The sequence below is a fragment of the Ostrinia nubilalis genome, chromosome Z (genome assembly GCF_963855985.1).
Source record: "Ostrinia nubilalis chromosome Z, ilOstNubi1.1, whole genome shotgun sequence".
NCBI classification, from domain to species: domain Eukaryota; kingdom Metazoa; phylum Arthropoda; class Insecta; order Lepidoptera; family Crambidae; genus Ostrinia; species Ostrinia nubilalis.
Genome location: NC_087119.1, coordinates 13,450,066 through 13,473,714, shown reverse-complemented (window position 1 = coordinate 13,473,714; position 23,649 = coordinate 13,450,066). Strand labels below are relative to the sequence as shown.

Genomic DNA, 23,649 nt, shown 5'->3' with positions numbered 1-23,649 from the left:
AAACAATGATCAAGAGGTTCGCTGCCACAGCAAAAAATAACTCGCACATAATCATAATAAGAAATCACATAATCGAATGCAGGAGCATATCTATTATTTTTTTTAAGACGTCGGTCGGTAGTGTCTTAGATTTGGGCTGTGGACTTGCTCCGCCGCGGTCCGCGTAGCGACGTATAACGAATCCCGCGCGTTGTCAGTGTGTCGTGGCCAGTTGTGCCGCGCGTGTTTTCTATACAATGAGGTACTTGCATATATAATGATTAAATCTGTCGTCCCGCGTACCGCGGCGGAGCGCGGTGCAGTGTGATAATCGCCTTACATGGCGGCCATATTAGCATGACACACTGGACGCAGCTGCGCAGGGCGGTAGCAGCGCGTTGAAAGCGGTTTTCGAATATTTAAATTTTTGACAACCGCCCGCGTTGCAACAGCTTTGAAACTGCGCTGCTTTCAGTGTGCCTCAGCCGCGCTGCAACTGACCCGAACTGCTTCTAACCCGCGTTTGGTCTGTGGAAGCCTATAGCCAACAGCATATTTCTGTATTTTGAAAATCATCTTTTTGTACCTAAAACTTTAATAATAATAAAAATATTCCTAAAATATACTTAATAATTTAACAATTATATTTTAATAGATTGACATTACAATATGACGGCAGCTTCTGCTTTAAAAAGCTGTAATTAATAAATAATGTGAGGCAAAAACGACGTTTCGACGTTCAAGGGTGGAAAACATTAAAACAATCGGTCAGTGGTAAGGTATCTTTATTACAAATACTTAGAAGGATACCTAGTATTTACACGATAACAAAATGTTACAAAATTTCAATCGCTGGTATCTATTCCTCAAATTAAAGTTCACTTTGCAAGCCGCATTCACTCATACATTTAGAATCAAACGTTATGAAAAATTTAGCAAACAAACATTTTAAATTATTGCTTTTCAACTAAAATATTATTAGAACAACCTACATTTTAATAATAAATATTTACCACTCAACCCCGATATTACAATAGGGAAAGAATAAAGAAATCATAATAATCATTAATCATTAGGAATGTGTCGACTAATAGTTAACACAATTGTTTTGTTTGTACAAACAGAATACCCTGATCAAAAATATAATCGAAAGCATAAGTCATGAATGTTCATGAGTCAGAGTTTATTCGTAGGATTCTCTGCCATTCGTCTTCCCAGATGCAACAATGGGAGTAATAAATGGAGTGTACAGGATGGGTAGATACAACAAAAATTGTAAATTGAAGGGCCGATCATTCTCACTCATCGGGGTGTTTGCGTGTGACGAGTGACAGATAAGACCCGAAAATGGGACTAGCCAGGTTGATAAAATACTAACTACACGTTAATACAGGGTTATATTTTTAATTAACTACGGAATGACTTTGCTACTCAAATTGACAACTTTACAAAGGATTAACAATAAATCAGCCGTAGTTTAGTAATAAAGAAGAACGGTCATCTGTGACCCAGGCCCGACAGAAACGAGACATACCTCAGTTTTTTTGTCATGTCTTAATTAGTTAAATTATATATTTTTTGTATTCGAAATCTATGTATAACACCAAAATATTACCCTTTGTTTTTGTTCAGGCGTTATACAAAAACTAATACAAAATGCCTATTTATCACTAGAATTGGTAAATGTATGTACCTAAAATTAAATGTCTATTACAGCTACTATGGAATGTATCTAGTTGACCTGGAGATACAGCCGGATTATACAGGGTGGAAACGATAAGTGATCTCACTCGATTATTTCTAAACTATACAAGATATCGAAAAACTAGTTACTGATTCTGAAAGTGCTTCACGAGCTCTTTCAAATGGTACCAATAATAGGTTACAGATTATGGAAGCTGGTAACATAGAATTTTTGGATTTTGTAACTTCTCGTTTCCACCCTGTATAATCCGGCTGTATCTCCAGGTCACCTAGATACATTCCATAGCAGCTGTAATAGACATTTAGGTACATACATTTACCAATTTTGGTGATAAATAGGCATTTTGTATTAGTTTTTGTATAACGCCTGAACAAAAACAAAGGGTAATATTTTGGTGTTATACATAGATTTCGAATATAAAAAAATATATAATTTAACTAATTAAAATTGAGGTATGTCTCGTTTCTGTCGGGTCTGGGTTCTTTTTGTATGGGGCGTGACCGTTCTTCTTTAGGTTTTCTATTATAAGCAAGTCAAATAATATTGTAAGTTTTTAATATCCGCAAAGCTGTTGAAAAGAAGTAGCAAAACATTTGATGTGAGACATACAATTTTTTTTGTTGCAGCAACTCAGGTAAGTTGATATTCTTAAAATCTTAATGATCGTCAGTCAGTCGATAAAATGTGTTAAAACAGAAACATTCATTGCTATCATTATAAGAACAAATCCAGTAACATGGATCAAGTCTAGTAATAAAATTATGCTATTGAGTGAATTTAATAAAATCTGACAGAAACACCAACAAGGCAAACGGTCACATATTTCATTCTTATTAATATTTAAGTAATATTTATCATTATGCTCAGACTCAATGTTACGATGTTAACCAAGATTGTCTTGATGCGAATAAACCGAAATATTATCAATTTTAACAATGAAATGGTATAGGTACAAATTTATTATTTTATTCGCAGAACAGTCAGACTGAGTAACTTTGCATGAAATAGCAACTTTCATTATCTATTTCTCAACTACATATACTAAAATACACAAACAGGACAACGACATATCCATCTGCCTACGATACTAGAAAACGCAAAACATTTCAACAAGGTATTATGACGTAACATACGAATACATACATTGTCATATTATAGATCGGTTCATCCACGAAGACCCGCCCCACCACTTTTTGGTCGAGGGAAGCGCGGGGTGCGGGGAGTTTGATCCGAGTTCAATCCGAGTCATTAACATGAGCAGTGTTTTGAATACTAAGGTCCCATTATCAAAGAACACTCTTATGGTGCGTCCACACTGGGCGAACGGGCTCACGCGGCAAACTCGACATCCTGCTTACTCAAGAGCAGGGTGAGCAGGATGACCAGCGTGCCGCGCGAGCCCGTTCGCCCAATGTGGACGCACCATTACACTCAAAAACAGATGAAAGCCGAAATGGTTCGAAATATTAAACTCCACTAATATAAGCTTTAATCTTGAGTATCAATAGAGTTCTGAGCATCCTTTAATAATACTGGTTTGTTTGTTTTTGCCGCTTAATAAAGTTACACAATCTGACTCGTTCCTTTAGCCGTGAGTACATTAAACAGACACAGATACATTGAAGAATATAACAATAACTAGATAAATAATTTTAATTATATTAATATAATAAAATAGGTATGGTTCAACTTCATTATTATGATGTATTATGAAATTTATGAATTTTATTGTAACAAATAACTCAGCTGGTTGAAGAAGCTTGCCTGTTAAATGTGAAGGCATCTGGGACGGGTAAAATCTATTTTAAGATAATATGTACGTACTTTGATGGATGCGCTCAGGCAACGGTCACCCGGCAGGTTTTCAGTTCAAACTAAGACGTAAACAGCTAATGAGCATTGTAATACGGGCGATCCACAATGCTCAAGCATTGATTTACAGAAAAAAAACTACGCCATAACTATTGGTTCCGAAAGGACGCTTAGTGCAAGTCTCCATTTCGGCGTATTTATATGTGCGTTAGATACTCCATGCAATTTCATAGACAGATACATATTTTATAATAGACGGTGTGCGTTCACCTTTAATTTATTATAATTACTATGCATCAAAATGTTGCTTTCCGCTGAACTGCTTTCCACGGAATCCCTATAGTACCTACCTATTTTAATGTGATCTTATTATTTAAAAGTACCTGTCAATAATAAAATTCTAAGTGTTTACTATTGCTTTGTTGGTTCACTTTTCCACAAATGGATTAAAAATCTCAATAACTAAAGTCCGGTCGCCGAGCAGATAGAATTTCGTACAATGACCCCAAGCTACCCATCCTTATCGGTCGCGCGTAATTACATAATAATTTGCTGTCGTGACTGCGACAAGCGGCCGCAGTGAGTGTGCGAGCAATATATTTACGCACGAGCGGTAAGGATAGGTAGCTTGGGGTTATTGTACGAAATTCATGCTCGGCGACCGGACTTAATTACATATTATATTATAAAGTCTTGTAATTTAACACCAAAGAGTGTTGAATTGTGTATGATATTCTACATTTTATGTGTAGAACGAAAAATATTGTGCGTATTTTTGTATAGCCTGTGTGAACAGAGGCGGAGTGCATTTAAATAGAAGTTAAAAATTCTTGATCAATAAGACAAGTCAATATAACCTGGTCTTGGATTAGAATAAACTTCCCGTAGGATTCAACCACTGGGATAAATGATGTCGATATACTGGTTAAAAGGACTTAAATCAGCCATTTTTATTGCTTACAAATTGATAAATCGTAAAATTTTAAAATTATGATTCACTACCGATCCGCCCCTGCTTTGCACAGGCATGTTCACCGTACAATGTATTATGCTGAAAAACCTTCATCTTGAATTACTCTATTAAAAACACATCAAAATCCGTTACATAGTTTTAAAAATAAGAAATATCCAGACGATACGGTATGTGACAACAATGATGGTGCCAATTAATAAAATTAAAACGCATCCCATAACCAACCACGGCAATGGTAGGTTTAAATGTCATTTGACATGGTTAAATGTCAAAATCTACTGGCGTGCCAGTGCCGCATGGAGATACGAAAATGTAAGTCAGAAGTGAATCAACAAAAATTCGAATAAAATTGTTCAGTTTTTATAAATTCAATAAATAATTATAATAAAATTTAAATTCTTATTCATACTCACAATGACAACCGGACTTGTTATTGTATGTTTTTATCCGCGTTGGCGTACTCCTCTTTGTGCTACGTTATCACCGACATACGACAGTTACGGCTTCCTAGCGGCACGAGTGTCGCCCGCTATCATGATGGACGGTTCCATAATGAGTAAAATAAATAAAATAATATCTTATTAGTCAAATTTAATAAATTATTAACAATCACGGCGTATAGTCGAGAACACGGCTTAAAAACTGTAATTCGAAAGGTTGCGTGTTAACTATTGGTACACCTCGATTGGAAAGAGCAGCTCTACTTGGGGCGCTCCCTGCAGAGCTGCGTCACAACCGTCAAGCGCGAGAGCGCTCTTACATAACACAAATGAGAAATGAAAGCAAAGGGAGACTACAAACTCATCAGAAATAATGGTACTTACTCGATTATTTAACTGACACAATATAAAATGACAACCATACTGAATACAGATTTCAAACAAATATTAATAAACATCCAATCATCAATTCGTTGAGTCATCGTGTTTATGTAATATCTTTTTACTTTGGGACACACAACTTGCAATGATACTCATGTATACACAAAACTGTTCAGAGATAGGCAAATTTAATTTACGAGAATCAGGCACAGGCTAACATGTAGTATACATTCCAAATAGTGCGAGTTTTACTAATAGTTAACAACAATAAAATATCTATCAGTGTTCCCAATACATCACTGCCTTGATCTAATTAATGTATTTCTATAGATATTCAAAAAATTTCCAATAATCACTGGCAACAAAGGCCGGGGCAGTGAAGAGTTCCTTTGGAACTAGAATGCTAAATTCTATTCTGTAATATTATCTTAAAAAGGTTCACTTAAACGGTAAATACAATAGTAATTTACAATTCTTTAGTTAAGTCTATGAAAAATCTTATAAAATACCTATTCAAGTGAATTCGTAGTCTATGATCGTAGTTTTTTAAAAGCCCTTTTAAGAATATGTAGGGTTTCCTAAGCAATAAGCCTAACTATAAAGTTTTATATAAATATTTTTTGCAAAATAATACAAATTACTAACAGCATTCTATGTGCTAGAGTGGTATTATTGACTTATAGGCCATAACAATCAATGTCATGCATAGAGTGCATAGCACTGACACGGTATAGTTAAAATCATTTGTGTTCGGTACTTCCTACAATATTGGAATGTACACTATGAAGATGGTTAAATTTTTATATGCCTTACAATTTTTCTATATGGTGGCGAAGACGACGGCAAGCTTGAAACATATAGCGTGGTGCTCCGAACATTGGCGCGACCGCGGCCTGCAACAACATAAGTTCTAGTGAATTATAAGCAAATAGGTTGGCTCGTTTTTATAATATTGCATTTAAATTCTATGTTTATTATATAAATGTTATCATTAGAACGTATAAACCACGGCGAAATATATTTGTAAGCAATAAATATTTATTTTACCGCTATACATATAATTCAGTTGTTCTTTGCAACGGTTAGGTTCGCCTACGATTTAGAATTAAATTCTAGAAGAATAGATTCTGCTAGCACGACTTGCCAGCCGACGGTAATTTGAGGATGGTCATAATCGTTTTGTCTGGTAAGTAGTATATTTTAATAAAAATTAATCGCAATGGCGATTTTGGAATATTCATTTTCGCCTAAATGCATACGGTTTTGTCAATATCCAAGAAATCAATTACGATCAAGCAAGCGAGGTAAAGTGGATCGATTTGAGAAAAAGTCCAAGTTATCCTCCTGGGCTGAGGTCAATAATTTGATTTGAAATTATTTTCAGAAGGAAAATATAATCATTGTGAAAACGCACAGCAGCTACAATTTATTGAACAGTGAAAATGCAGAATAAACAGTTTATTCAATTCATCTTTTTCTTCGAATTCCTACTATTCTTTAGTTAACTTCGTTATTGATGACCTATACATATACGCTAATCATTGAGCAAACAATGGTTTTCTTTTGTCTGAATTTGATAGACACTGTTCTAACCTCAGATCATAGAAGGGAATAGATGTGAAACGGGGGCGTGGCGCGTGTCTCCGCGATATGCCCAGAAACGAACATCGCCCGCGACGCCAGGTTAGTCGCGATTCAGTCGTACTGAGGAAATGTTCTCCGATATTGTTGGATAATGCGTCGTAACGTGCAATAACATAAGTGAAACGAAGAACTACAGGAACAATGAAGTCATTTACCACATGTAAGTATTGCAAATCCATTGGTATTTTGCTTATAAATAAAAAAAACTAAACATTTTTACGAACGAATTCAGTGCCGTGACATTTACTGCGATATCGAAATTAGTGGTGATAAAAATTCAAACACGTTGTACATTGACGATTTAGTTAGCAACCACTTTATGTCATGCGTAACTACTGCGCAATGTATTTTATTTCTTCCGATATCCACTGACGCGTGAAAATACACAGTACGGCCGCATGTGCCGGTCGTAACATAGTGCAGGGCTCGTGTTCTAATACGGTTTCCTATTATCGATAAATAGAAGTAAATTATTATTTTCTATTTTCTAATTTTGAATGAAAAAATCATGAGTTGCTTGCGATTTTTAAGTTTTTACAAAAACAATAACAATAGTAGAAGGGATTAGTAACTGTCAACTATGTAATTACTATAAGAGCTAGTTGAAAGCCTAATATAGGCATTATTTTTGATAAACATAGGCAGTACGAATTTCGCCATAATTAAAAAGTTAATGCGCGATAGTAGTTAATAATAATTACAGTGACCCTGTTATTATTATTAAAGTAAATAATAATATATTACCAATATTGTAAATACTGGTAAAAATCGCAAGTACCTACTTAACCCATGACTTTTCATACAAACTTTGTCAGTCTATAACTTCTATACTCCATCGATAACGACATTGAGCTTTGGTTGGGGTAAATTAATATAAGGTAACTTCATTTAGTCCCAATAATTGATTCTGAGTTTTTCGTCCATACAAAATGGAACTGACTCCTTTATGCAAAAATCGTTAAAGAACATAATAATAACGTATAATAATAAAAAGGTTTTCATACAAGCATTTTTTAAACCAATTTCGAGCCTTGCCCCCAGGATTTAAAGTATCGATATCTTATCGACTCCATTTTATCTTTCTTCTCTCTAATTGCTTTTTTCAAAGTGTGCGTCACGTCACGCGGCCATTGATTGGCCATAAGGCACGCCTTCTGGCCAATCACAGCACTTTTAAGCCGGTTGCACATGTTGTCGTAGACTCTCAGTCGCTTTGTTTTTACACAGTTGAATGTGTGTGTGGGAGCTGTGGTGGGGGAAATGTGGGGACACTGGTTCTCGTTGTAGTTACGCGCGACTTCATATCTATTCTCTTTCTATGATCTGAGGTTCTAACCGTGGATGCTCACTCTTGCAAGAATCGAACTTGCGTCAGCTCGCTTAGTAACACAGCGGTCAACTATAATAACTATAGCGACTAGCCGTCTAACGCATAAAAACAGTTTCGCCAGTTATTTGTAAGCCAGCATGAGTCTCGGGAAACCTGGGAGTTCGGAGGGAGACTAGATTCTGGGGTTTCAGTAGTCATTTTTATATTTGAACTAGCTGACCCGGCGAACTTCGTACCGCCTTAGCGTAGAGATTTTCTTAATATTTTTTTCCGTAAGAACCATCCTTGGACTTCCACAAACATTTTAAAAAAAGAATTATCGAAATCGGTTCAGCCGTTCACACGTGATGCCGTGACAACGCGAAACGGGTTTCATTTTTATATATATAGATAGATGAGTATCTTTAATCTTTATTGCTCGACTTGGCGGGGGCACTGCCGTGCCCCCAGATACATAATATCATACATAATATTATCCAGCTACTTACAATTTTTGAATCGATTAATAACTTCGTTAATAAAATTCGTTTCAGCAAAAACAAATGTCCAAATTCGCTTTGCTCGTAGTTTTTCTACCTAATCAAATCAGAAATGTGGTGATCCGTAGTAGAACCAAAGTACATAGCTCGTATAATTGCCAAGACTCGTAGAACTAGCGGGACAGAAAAGCTCTCAAATGGCGACCACAGACCGGAAAACGTATAATAGACGCGGGCCTACTCGCTGGACCGACGATCTGCCAAAGGTCTCGGGAAACACCTGGCTGCGGGTAGTGCAGGACTGGTTGTTGTGAAAATCCGTGGGAGTGATCGTTGTCCAGCAGTGGACGGAATTTGGTTGAATCTAATTTCGCTTTGCAAAAAGTTTTTGCTTAGTCAATCGCAATGCACATATTGACAAAAGTCATTTGCCAACCACTGTGGAACCTTCGCGAAGGGGTTATCTAAAAAGTATTGTATATAATAGTAATAGTGGACTTTTTAAGATAGGAGTGTAATATCCTATGTATGTATATTTCAACCGCCCTCGAAATATGTCTTTATGTAATTTATTTGTAAAATTCTACTTCGCATAAAGCTGAACTTAAATTGATTACATTGTAAAATGTACGAACGACGACAATGAACCTAAATACTGTAGTAGGTATTTCGTTTTTCGACAAAAATTTAGAATCTTATGTGCTGTCGACTCTAAATATGCTTGATACAAAAATGTTTCTGTTCTAAAATCATAATTATTATATTTTAGCATAGCAAATAAGAATAAGCAATACTGCACTATCATTACGGCACAAAAGGACATCAAAATACAACTCCCAACTCTTTTGTTCACACAACTCTTAACATTCGCATGTGCAGAACGCCTGATGTTATGCCAGTCATCGTACATTATACCAGGCCTGTTCATCTCCGCGAGTTTACATCGAAAACAAAACACGCACGATTGCCCCCTACAAGAGTACTATTCGACAAGGCCTCACATACGAGCGAACATTGACTCACGCACGCGTATTCTTGTGTATGATGGAAAAAAATAGAGAAAATGGTGTACTAAATACTGTGCAGTATTTAACTGCCTAAATAATAATAAAAATACAGAATGTACTTTTTTAAGTTGCCTGAAGACACTGAGAGGTAAATAAGTAGTTAATATTATTCATGATAATTCATGCTAAATCATGCATTTCCTCCGCCATTTTCTGCAGATTGGCACCTCACGTCACATCATTTTACCGAAGTCAGCCCTATAGCTTCGGCGCAGTACCGATCACTGACGTTTGTCAACAAAACTTCTGACAAACTTGCTTGACTCTTGAGACAAGCTAAATTACACCATATTGTTAATCACATTGAGCATACATTTTTTTAAATACCTTCGCGAAGTAAAACTTCTGTACGTAGTACTTATTATTATTCTGTGATTATACGAGCAATCGCATTCGCATTGGCCCAAAATGTTTAATGGGGTAGCTTGTAACTTTTAATTGAATTTATTCATTATTTTTTCACATTATATTGTTAGGTATAACCAGGCCTGTTCATCTCCGCGAGTTTACATCGAAAACAAAACACGCACGATGGCCCACCTACAGGATACTATTCGACAAGGCCTCACATACGAGCGAACATTGACTCACGCACGCGTATTCTTGTGTATGATGGAAGAAAATAAAGAAAATGGTGCCGTGTGGGGACGGCCGGAAAGAATACAATTCCCCACCGCCAACAGGAGGCGTGTCGTAAGAGGCGACAAAATCCTGTAGCGCGAGATGGGCAGCAGCGTCTGCGTGCGAAACATACAAAAAACTGCGCTCGCCAACCCGCCTGCCAAGCGTGGCGAGTACTGGCAATTCCCCCACAATGAAATACACAAAAGCAACCAGGCCCCCAGTCTCCGGTGGCCCCGCTGTTCCTGGCTACGGTAGCGGTCAGGGTGACAGCGGAGCGGGGGGTGCTAAGAATCTCCGGTACTAAATACTGTGCAGTATTTAACTGCCTAAATAATAATAAAAACACAGAATGTACTTTTTTAAGTTGCCTCAAGACACTGAGAGGTAAATAAGTAGTTAATATTATTCATGATAATTCATGCTAAATCATGTATTTCCTCCGCCATTTTCCGCAGTTTGGCACCTCACGTCACATCATTTTACCGAAGTCAGCCCTATAGCTTCGGCGCAGTGCCGATCACTTGACGTTTGTCAACAAAATGGTGCTTGACTCTTGAGACAGGCTAAATTACACCATATTGTTAATGACATTGAGCATATTTTTTTTTAAATACCTTCGCGAAGTAAAACTTCTGTACGTAGTACTTATTATTATTCTGTGGTATAACCTTAAACAGTGACTTTTCATGACCTATTTTTCCAGTCTTTCGTTCAATTTGATACTAACTTATTGTGGTTTATTTACAGACCTACCGCAACAGCTTCAGCACATCGGCAATCTAATAATTTAATAAAGTTTAAATTTAATAATTACCTTATTTCCCCTTGGCATTAGTAGTTGTCGGTTTGGCAGGCTGTGGTATTATAGTTATTTCGTCGTTGATCTTGAGCGGCTTGCCACTGGCGCCTTTAGGCGGCGGCGCGCTGGCCTTGCTTTTGTCCATGACTCGTTTGGCGACTACACTGTGCGCCGAGTACACGTGGTTTTCGAATTGCTTGTACATGCCAAATGTGGCGGTGCAGACTGTGCATTTGTACGACAGGTGGGCTGGCTTTAACGTTAAATTGTGATCCCTGGCTACATGGTTGAGAAGCTTCCATTGATATACCTGAAAGAAAAGTTATAAATGAAAAACAAGTTAAATTCTATCTGCTTACTGATCATGATGATTACAGACTAGGATTACGATCTTACCCTGCCACAGACAGGACATCTCCCAGCATCTTTTCCTTTGTTGGCCGCTTCCTGCATTGAGCTGGTGACTAACCCATGCGAGCCTAGTAAGTGCCGTTCTAGTCCCTGATCCGTGAAGAACCTGGAATACGAGATAATTTCTTATTATTACCTCGGTAATATGACTGTAATGTACACTGTGAAATGCAATAAAGAATTGAGTATTGAGTATTGTGTACTATATGACGCGGAATAGTATACACTATTTGTGTCTCAACAACTGAAAATAACGATGTCTTAAAACTTAAAGTATCGTACAGAGCTTACCTAAATTGACATTTTTGGCAATTAAGCGGCGGCCGATTGTAGATCATTTTCGGGTGAATTTTGACTTTATGTATCCATTGCATATGGTTCCTTAATTGCTCTAAGTCTTTGATGTATCCGTCGCATATTTCGCAGATCACGAACGAGCCCTTGGACTGCCCGCTCTGGGCCTGCTGCGGCACCACCTGCGGCGGCGGCTGCCGCGGCAGCGGCGTGATGGATATCGACGGGTGGTGGACTGACTTTGGTTTCACGGGATTCTGAAATTACAAAGCATATTTTGATTGAAATACTAAAGTAAAGAGAGAGGGTTTATACATCTTGAAAAATTAGAGTAAGTTGGAATATAGACGGGGTATTCGTATTCCGTTCTGTTTAAATTCTCAAAGGCTTCTTACTTCGCAAAGACGCAAATAAATAAAAGATGTCATGATATTCACAAATTCTGACAAACAAATACTTCACTTCCATTGAAATTATAAATGCACAACACTTTAATCACCTACAAAGATATTACAAGGCTCAATGAGATATACTTCTCGCACGCCGTCGAGAGTATCTGAGTATCTACTCTACTACTATCTGAGTATGTACCACTAGTACTGAGTCGCGCTGAGACCACTCCGTGCGTCAGGATCGTATGCATTAGGGTTGTCTCTTTAGTAAACACGATAGAAGTTTTTACAGGACCGGAACAGGACCGGAATGCATTCAATCTTCATAATAACCTCGGTATAAAAAAAATTGCTTCCTATTGTCGTATTTTAAAGACAAGTGAGTGAATCTCACCGCGCTGAAGCGTAATTAGACTGCAAAGCATCAGCGAAGTGTGTATCTTCGTGAATAATATCAAACACAAGTTAAAATAATGGTAAATCTTACCGCTTCAGCGAAGTTACACTGCATAAGTATCAGCACAGTGTGCATCTGCATGAGGATAATATAAATCACCATATGTTAAAATAATGGAAAATCTTACCGATGCAGCGAAGTTAGACTGCATAAGTATCGGCGAGGTGTGCCTAGGCATGAGGCCGCCGCCCCGCAGGATGGGCACGCCGCGCGGCGGCAGCGCCATCGGCGAGCGCCCGCGCCCGCGGAAGCCGCCTGCCGCTATGCCCAGGCCCAGGCCCATGCTCATAGGCGTCCGCACCGCGGTGCTTCCGTACGGACTGCGATTGAACGTGCTCGGGTAAGACCCCACGACATTGTTGCGCGGTTTTGCTATCTGTAATCACCAAATTACACATTGTAGATTCTTCACGGAACAAATTGCGCTTATAATTGAATATTTTTATCGCTATTTGTTCTGTGAACCTCGTTCATATTTGTTATTGGGGTTATATCATATATCATGGGTTTATGATTATAACATTTTTCAGCAGTACCTAGGTATCTTAAATCACCAAAAAGTAAATTGATCATCCACATCACTCCAACATGAATCTCTAAAATTATAATATCGTTTAACTAACAGAAACCATATCAATAAACAACATACAAGTAGCGCTTTAGACTAAACCACATAGGAAATTGCTCCAGATTAATCAATATATTAACAATGATGAAATATATCCTAAAACAATTCGTACTTTCTCCGCATATTTTCCACGTTCGTTAGTTGGCGCACGCAGAGCGCGCGACCCACATATTTCCCACCGTTTGAATAAATTTAGTCTTATTTATAAAAAAAACAGTTGTTACTTCGCGCACATTTTGAAATTTGCTGCACAATATCATATTAAAATATCTAACATACCTTTGGTATTTTAGCTGGTGGTTCCCAATCCACAGGCGGAGCTAAATTCGTTTCAGGTTTGAATTTCTTTGCACAGGCTAGCAGATGTCGGGCCAGTTTTCCTTTCCCGTTGTCCTCAAACGGACAGTTTGAGCACTGATGGTACGACGGCGCTCTCTCCAGTCGGCCTTTTACGTTATGCTCTGCTTCCATATGATACAAAATTTCATGCGGACTTCGAATTTCAAACGAACAAAAATTACATTTGTACATGTTATTTTTCATATGTGGAATCTCTAAATGGTTAGCCATGGCGAGCATCGACTCTGTTTTGAAACTGCATAGCTCACACTTCTTTTGGGGCTGCACATAAGGTGCATTATTTTCTTTACTAAATTCTAGATTTTTCTTAAGTTGTGCTATAGATGATTCTGTTGCTCTAGTGTTTTGACCAGACTTCTTTTCCTTGTATAATTTGCGATTTTGTTGTTTCAACAAATCGGTTTGCACAAATTCTTGGACAAGGTTAAGACCAATATTAATGAAAAACTTTCCTAGTGAGCAATCCATAGAGCTATGAACATTGGCCTTGCTTGAACAAATCTTATCAGCAGTCAACTCGGTCACATTTTTTATCTGGTCAATTGGTTCAGTTTTATCTTTCACTACAATTTTGTCCTCCTCATCACTCAGTGCATCATCAGACTCCGAAGCGGACTCCCCGTCCCACGATGCATCATCGTCATCATTCCTCCGCCTTCGTCGCTCTGCGAAAACAATTTAGCATTTATTTCAATGAATACCCTTCAACACTGTATTATCACAGAATACATAATAGTAGCAACAGAAATTGCACTCCTTTGTGTAGGATCAGATGCCGACATTTTAACGGTAATAATAATAATGCAAAATATCCAACGAACATGGTGCATTCGAAATCGCACCTTACTACTACGCTCACAAGAGCGATTTTTTTTTGTGCTCAGAATTGATCTACCTCACAGCTCAAGCGTCAGGGTTGTATAAGCAAAGTAAAATAAATAAAAACTTAATTTTAAGAAGCATTTATTGTATTTACGATTAGTAAACTTTAATCTAGTGGTGTTTGTATAATCGTATCATCTCTAAAGTACATATTAATAAACTTCAGTGTTGCGATAATTCGAAATTGGACAAACAGTTTTAAAAGGTGTAGTGTCGGATAATAGACACGGTGAAGTAAAGTTAATGTTTATATTAGCTAAAATTTTTTTTTTGCTACAGTTTTTTGTCATAAGTATTTCAAAATTATTTAAAAAGTGTAGTTTTTTAATTATTTAAATTACTACAGTTAATTATTATTCCTAAATATTACGATTTTCCATTAAAGAAGGATAACAGTGCTGTTGGAACAATAAACCTTGATTGTGACGATGATCGACCGAGCGTGTATAGGTACGCGTGTGCTCACAGGCGCGTGACGGCCCTGACTGATTTGCAACTTGAAGTTGTCGCGCGCTGTAGGTAATTATCTCGGCCGGCATAGGCGAGTGACGGAGGCCTGGTATTATGATGTTAAATTAAAAATAACAGAAAATAAAGAAATTCTAAACCTACCTCTATCAGATTTTTTCTTTTTCTCTTGTTCTTCTGATTTCTGCGTGGACTGGGCCTCGCTTTCAGAACCGTCATCCTTTTCTTTATCCGTGTCTTCTTCCTTATTATCTTTTTGCTTTTGCTCTTCCAGTTCTTTACCTAACTTGAATACAAACTCTCTAAAAGGTTTTAAAGACGGCTTTTCATATACATAAGGTACAATAAATGAGGGTGCTTCTACGACGAACATATCGTCTGTCAAAGACGGCAAAATAGGTGGTGTAGGCGTTTGTGATACCTGTGTGGATGTACTTTTAGTGCTGCTGACTGGTGTCACCGTGGTGCCACGCGCAACAATGCTTTGATATAAATGCTGGGCGTTGAGAACCGAAGTAGATGTTGAAACGGAAGGCTTTATTGACACTGAAGTATTTTTAGGAGGTGAACCTGAGTTTGTATCAATAATGACAACAGTTGGTTCTTTTTTATTATTATTCCCATGCTTCATTTGTTTGGCTGCCATCTCAACTAGTGCTTTAGTATCGTTAATTACAATTGGTTTGCCCTTACGTAATGAAGATTCGTTGAACGATATTTCTTCTATATCAGACTCAATTCCATTTTGAACGTCATCATTATATCTTTTACGTTTTATTGCCCTGCTGCTACGTCTAAGTGGCAAAGTTTCCTTGACAGTAGCAGATTTTATTTCGGAAGCCACTACACAGTCATCATTGTCACTTTCAATTTCATGTATTTCAGAAGTTTTAGAATCACCATTTTGACTTTCAGATTCTCTTTCTATGTCTAATACAATAATATCACTTGTCCTGATATTTTCTGATTGGACATCTTGTGAAGTTTCATCTCCCTCATCTTCTGAACCAGAGTCAATGCTTACTGTGTCTTCGGCTTTGCGTTCATCAGATACAATAGAATCATCCTCAGCAGATGATTCATCGGACTCGTCATCAATCGAAGTCTGAAAGCAAGAAATGACGAATTAGGCCACTTTAATAATACTACAACGTTCGCCACAGCCGACGAGATGGAAAAGGCAGCAAAATGTATAATGAACGGAATAACATCTGAAACTACACAATACTGCCGCTACACTACTTCATTTGCTTAGCTGTCACCGTCAAGCCCAGGCGAAATCGCACAGCACACGATATCAACTATTTCTAGTTTCGTCCCTTACCCATACCCTTTTGATAACATTTATTTAATAATGAGCATGAGCAATCATGATGCGACAGGAAAAAAATCATACTATGTATGTATGCACACAATAGCATAATTTTTATAAGATTGTCAATGTTATTTTATAAACAATTACTGATCTCTCCAGAGCCGAAACCCTGAAAACGTCAGCATTATAATTTTGAAACACCTAGGGGGATTTTATTATGCTATTTTGGTATGCAGGACATGAATGCGTATGAATGGCAGATTTAAACTAAAAGACGTCAGAAACTATGTAAAGTTTTGGACGAACATATTTCTTCTAGTCTGGTGGGCGGCGAAAATGTAGCATAATATTTTCTAAGAATGGGATTGGCTATGCAACATACAGAGAAGTCCGAAAACGAAAAAGATTGATGATAATACAGGATGATAAACACTTTATTGGGGGACATTATCCAAGTCCCGTTAAAAAGGTTTTTCATACAAAACAAAACTGAAACAGTCGATCGGCTATCATAACGACGTGTAAACTAACACGATACAAAGATGAGTTTTTGGTTAAGTTTTAATAGTCAGCAAATGTCCAAGAAAGATTCATGACTAATAATAAAATAATCTAATAACAGTAAACATAATGACGTGTTGTATGCGGTCTGAAAGTCAAAGATTCGGGTTTCTCGCACCCGATTTGCATCCAATAATAAATTAAAATATAACGTATAATAGAGAAGTTTCAGTTTTTTTTTTCTATTAATAAAACTTGAAAATATAAGTAAAACCAATATTTGGGAAAGAATCATGAAAATATCTCTACCAATAAAGAAGTTACAGGGCCCTAAAGATGCGCATAAGAAATATTTCGCGCCATTTGAACGGTGACTTCAAACCACTAATTCGGAGTACAAACAGAGAATCACCCCCAGGTTCAGTGCTGTTGACAGATCCATTTTTTAGGGTTCCGTAGTCCTGACAAGGAACCCTTATAGTTTCGATGTGTCTGTCTGTCTGTCTGTCCGATGTTTTGCTTGGAAACTATTGGCACTAGAGAGCTGTAATTTTGTGGAGGTATGTATATTAATCACGCCGACAATCTTTTAAAATAGCTTAGGGTTTTCTAAGACTATTTTTCGATGTAGGGATCTGTTTGCAAAATATTAATGTTTAAAGTGCAAATTTTTGTTCGAGCAGGGCGTCCCCGTCCCCCCCTCTAAAAACTAAACTGTTGGCTTGAAAAATCTGGGAAAATTCATAGTAATACTGCTTTTCATGAACTTTCAAGGAAAACTATAACGGTTAAAATAGATCAGTTAGTTTAAGAGTAATAGTCTTTTAACTCGTGTATTATAGTAAATTACTTAACTAATAATAATTCCTTAGCAGAAAATATTAAAAATTACTTTAGATGAAGTAATTGCTTGCTTCTGAAATATATTGTATTAACGACGGACAATACGAAACCCTACACTGCGCGTGGCACGACACGCACTTGGCCAAATTTTTTAAATCTAATATTTTCTAACATATTACAAGACCAGTGGGCTGAGTGTGAGTTTTGTGTGAGCAAGTTTAAAAAAATGTATGAAAATTTTAGTTTTTGAAAGTTTCCCGCTAGGGGCGCTGTTCAATCCGTCATACATTAACGCCCGTATTCACAAACATTACTATGAGGTCTGACAGTGCGCGCGGACGCACAGGTTGATACACGAACCAATCACAGAGCTCTATTTAACGCTGTGCGTTCGATTTACTGCTTCACTTAAGCAAGCATTGTTTGTGAATACGGGCGTTAATGTAATTTTTTGACGCGCTCACTAGTGAGCAGGTTTAATAAAAACTCACACTAGGCCCTCTGACAAAAAGAAGAAGAAGACTTTGACATTATAGTGTCATTCTCGACAATGCGCCAGGGCAGGGGTGGTAAGCATTGTTGTTGAAACTTGAGCAGGTGGCGTGACGTCACAGCACCGCCTATGTTTGAGTTCCACGCGAAAATATGTAGGTAATTTAAATAATTAATTTCTCAGCCGTTTCTTTATGGATTTCAAAATAACTTAACCGGCTTTTAGTTTTGGTCTATATTTAATCCCATTCAGAGAAATATTAAATGTTTTCAATTTCTCCATTATGTACAACACCTGGGCTTCAAATAATGAAAATGCATGACATTGAACACACTTAATTGGGTCCACCAAATAAATATTTCTAAGGCAAGCATTCAAAACAAATTGTTACTTGACCCACAATATTGTTTGACCATACATGCATTTTACTAGTTCTCACTTATTTCGAAAGAGGTATTTGCACTGACTAAGAATTTATTAAGCTTGTTCTAATAACGTGCCATGGAAAAGATTAAACTGGCATAAAAATAAGTGAAAAGAGAAAGAGTTATTATGATACATAACTAGCTTTTGCCCGCGGCTTCAACCGCGTGAAATTTCGTTTGTCACAGATCGTCATAAATTATAGCCTATAAGCAATAATACTGTAAAGTTTCATCAAAATCCGTTCAGTAGTTTTTGCGTGAAAGAGTAACAAACATCCAGACATCCAAACTTTCGCATTTATAATATTAGTAGGATAGTAGGATAATGGAAAACAAACTAAATACTCAATACGTTTATAGAAATAAGAATTTATTATGGAATAAATGACGCAAAAATAACATGTGCTCACCCCAGGAATGGAACAAGGAAAACACTACACACCTAGGGATAGGATGGATCGCCGGGACTTCTCCCAATAACATTATCCGAAGTTTCATATGTTTCTCTCCCTCTCACACAAAGCCAGATGCCACCATAATCGTTGGGGACAGATGACGTGAAACTACGTATAGCTGGGATAACATATTGTGGTAAATAGATATAATAAAATTGTAGAATAGACAAATAAAGGTAAGCCATCCAAATAGACTGCTTTGCCCATTCTCTTTTCACTGTCAGACTGAATCCCGTACAGCCGCGATTATCATACCCTTTCCGCTGTCAACACGAGTCAAAGGAACCCGCCAGCGTTTTTAAATACGCGGTCGTCTCATTTACCATGGCAACGACCCCTGATTTTGATTTTGCGGAATAATAAATATTATATAGCAAATTTTGAGGCACATCGTCGGCGCGTGGTTTTGGTCACTGTTTCTCTTTTTTTGCCCGCATTAAGAAATCATTTTAAAACTTGAACGGCCAAAGTTCTATGGGATCCTATAAGGGCCTCCGCTAAAACTCGCGCGGGTACACGGGGCGGGTGCCCACCCACAGCGAGCCCGCGCCTGCCTGCGACGGCCGTGCCCGTGACGTGCCCGCGCGTCTTTTAGCGGAGGTCCTAAGACCTCCAACCTCATAGCATCAACGTGAAGGCGAAAACCACTCGCTGTCCTCCAGTGCCAGTGAGACGGTAACAGATGGTTTAGAAAAACCGGCTCCGATCTTCACTCGGTGCGTGCATAAACGTAATCATTTTCTACCTCTAGACGACCGCTCAGGTCAGAGAGAGGGGCGCATCGAGATATAGGAATGGCTCTCGCCCTGCCGTGCCAGCGCCACGGCATTGCCTTGCCGCGGGGGTTTACAACCACGCGAAAGTAATACCGCTTGGTGGTTTGGGGGCGCGATAACCGCCCCCACTGCTACATAACACAAGGTACAAAAACAGGTTAAAATATCTTTGCCAACCAAAATTGCCCACTTGTGTCTATGTCTTCGGAAAGAAAAAATTCGCTTAAAAGCCAAAATTGGTAAAATGAAATTTAAGTATTTCATCTTTAATTTGCTCTATACATTAGGATTGCAAAATAATATTATACAAGTCCATAGATGATAAATAAATATCCTGCTACAAGCTCTAATCAATAGATTTTTTCAATAGAAAAATGCTAATGGCTATGTATGGGAGTGTCAATCAAAATATGCAAGTGTTTAGAGTTGAGTGGTATAGTAAGTGAAATATGAATAACAACATATAATTTGGAAAAAAGATTATTCTCATATGATCTTGTCTGCACAAGTTTTAGTCAAGCTGCTGTTTTTTTCAAACATTTTGTGAACCTATGGGAGTAATAAATTTAAAACTACACACCTGTTTCCCACCTTCACCTTTGTCAACAATGTGATTGTCTTCATTATTTTGATCATTTATCTCCCCTGACTTCTCTTGTTCCACAACTTCCGTATTAAGAGAATTGGAGACTGGCTTTGGAGAATGCTCATTGCTGTTACTGCAGTGATTATTTACTGAATGGTTGCTATGTTCTTGATCTATCTGCAGTTCAGGTGTGCCCTTGGAACATTCATTGGGTGGTTTGTTGTTGGATTCACTACTATTCTCATTGAGCAAGTTTTCTATAACATCATTGCCCGTTGAGCAGTCATTTGTCTCGCTGTCTACATGATTGCCAGTCTCTGAATTATTGCTATTCTCACCATTGTTTTTAATATCATCACAGTCTGTTAAGGTAACTTTTTGGAGACTTTGTTCGTTTTCATGTGAACTTGGAAGGTCTACTTCCATGCCCTCCTCCATAGTACCATTTACATCCCCATTCATTTTCATCCCAAGCTACATTCCATAGGGTAGACCTGTCAAAACAGTAATAAAATAAGGTTATGTTTTCAAAACTATGATCATAATATGAGAAGTCAAAGTGTTTGAGCGTCATATTTTTTATAGTAGAAACGCCCCCCTCCCGCCGCTCTTCTCCCCCCTGGTAAGCCACTGGCAATCAAAATGGCGGTTCCATGGTACCGCTCAGTAGAGCTACGTGTACCATCTTAAGATACCACCATTGCAAGGTCGCGTTACAACGTCAAAATAAAAAATGCAAAAACCATGCCATGTCAAGATGCTAATTCAACAGTAAATATTTTTAACAAATGTAAACAAATCTCGTAGACGAAACGTTACTTTGAAGAAAATAATAATCTGTCATTAATCTTCAGTTGGAAAACGAGGTCCATGAAATAAAAATTATTAACTTATTACTCCCAGTAAATAGGTACGCCGTATTATGTAGTTTTTACATACTTTTTCGTCTATCCTAAATAAGTAAACATTCGATGCCGGTTAAACTTCACTAATTAATCTTAAGGATTCAAAGAATATTTGATTCTTATTATCTTTAATTAATTGTAAATATATTTACCTATTCCAGACTATGCAGCTTTTGGAGAACTTTTCTGGTTCTCAGTCACTACTTTGGTTATTTCAATGGTGGATCCGAGAGTTTATTTTCTTCTATGAATTGACCCTTCACCTTGATGGCAATATTCTTGAAATTCTCACAATTCTCTTGCCCTATGAAACCCAGAACGTGCACTTACACTAAATTCACAATTAAATCACAAGAGAAAATTTTAAAAGTTAAAAATTTTATTAGACTGCACAAAACTCTCACCACCGCACAATCGCAATATGGCGACGTTAAAAGAGAGAGAGAGATACAGTCACGTGACCAACCAAATGGCGCAAATTTTCAATTTACATTATTTGTTGAAAGTTTTGGCCATATCGAGTTGAATATTTTTTAATATGACTCCAAAATCACAAAAAATATGCTAGCACTAGCTAAATGCAAAAACCTAAAACTAATATTTTCTCCTACTTTTTGAATATTTTCGCTTTCTGACTGAACTCTGAAGTTTCGTAATTTCGTTAGATGAAGCCACAGACAAAATCAACATTTTTTTTTACAAACCAATAATGATGTGATGATGAGCCGCACATTGCATCGTATTGGCAACGTGCAATTAATTAATCTATACAACAAAAGTTTTAGCATTTTTTATACTTTCACTTAATCTGGTTGTTTAATTTACAAATAATATTCGTTAGCAAATTGTCTGAAGCCTCGTTCTCACTAGTCGAGTAATTTAGTAGAGTGGAGACTAATTTAGTAGTATCTAAAATCGTTTTAGTCGAGCCAATCCATTTTGTACTATTGTGACAGGCGAGTAGCACCCCCATCACGATTTACGTGTCCCTTCTCACCGGCTATAAAAGTCCGAAGCGGCGATTTAGTCGAGTTTGTATTTAAAAACCATCAATAAAACCATTTGTAAACTGTACATAATCAAGCAAAATGCGATTGGTTTTTTGACTCGTTCGCACTAGTAAAGCCGAGTTGCTCTACTAGTGCGAACGAGGCTATAGGCTCTCGTTGTGAATACCATTCCTCGAAAAATAATCTTCGTCGAAGCATCGAAGATAGAACTGATAGAAGAAGTGAAGTAGTGTAGCTGAGGTATCGGAGTCTACTCGTGAAGTTACGCGAAGAAGCCTTGTTCGCACTCGTCAAGTATACAGGGTGGAAACGATAAGTGATATCACTCGATTATTTCTAAACTATACAAGATATCGAAAAACTGGTTACTGATTTTGAAAGAGCTTCACAAGCTCTTTTAAACGGTATCAGTAATAGGTTACAGAATTAACTAGATCTATCCAAAATTTTAATGTTTTCAGCCTCCATACTAAATGTATGCCAGCCACACAATTTAAGAAGTGTTATTTTGTTAATTAAATAAAAAACACTTAAAATGAAATAGTAAATTGCATTCCTATTTAAAATTATTCATGGAAAACATTGGTTTTAGGCTTTACTTGCTATAATATTACCAAGATGTGAGTGCCATGACTGTGGCAGTACTAAATGTATGCAAGCTGGAAACATTGAATTTTCAGATAGATCCAGTTTATTTTGTAACTTGTTATTGATACCGTTGATTAGAGCTCGTGAAACACTTTCAGGATCAGTAACCAGTTTTTAGATATCTTGTATAGTTTTTAATATTATGTGGTTTTACTTAATGTATGGAAGCTGGAAACATTGAATTTTCGGACAGATGCAGTTTATTTTGTAACCTTTTTTGGTATCGTTGGATAGAGCTCGTGAAACACTTTCAGAATCAGTAACCAGTTTTTAGATATCTTGTATAGTTTAGAAATAATCGAGTGAGATCACTTATCGTTTCCACCCTGTATAAGTAATTTAGTCGAGTGGCGAATAATATCGGGTCCACCGAACACCAAAAATTCAATCGAGTAGGTTACTAAATCGTTTAGTCAAGCAAATCCATTGTTTGTTTCGTTCACACATTTATTAAATTACTCGTCACTCGACTAAATTACTCGACCAGTGTGAGCGTGGTGTCGAAGAGCCGAAGCGAGTTACTCTCGTTGATTTCGTACTTTGATCGTAATATCAAAGGTCTATGGT

The 23,649-nt window shown here is 37.4% G+C and overlaps 1 protein-coding gene across 1 annotated transcript; it reads right to left on the bottom strand.

Moving 5' to 3' along the window:
* Positions 1-747: 747 nt before the first annotated feature.
* LOC135087051 (MOG interacting and ectopic P-granules protein 1-like) lies at positions 748-22,043 on the bottom strand. The gene is made up of 9 exons (XM_063981901.1): positions 21,577-22,043; positions 20,514-21,013; positions 15,270-16,230; positions 13,695-14,440; positions 12,915-13,163; positions 11,936-12,195; positions 11,630-11,750; positions 11,249-11,543; positions 748-6,183 (listed from the first exon to the last, which is right to left on the bottom strand). The coding sequence occupies exons 2-8, from the start codon at positions 20,979-20,981 to the stop codon at positions 11,250-11,252; spliced, it is 3,099 nt and encodes a 1,032-aa protein (XP_063837971.1). The 5' UTR covers positions 20,982-21,013; positions 21,577-22,043; the 3' UTR covers positions 748-6,183; position 11,249.
* Between the last annotated feature and the right edge of the window lie 1,606 nt (positions 22,044-23,649).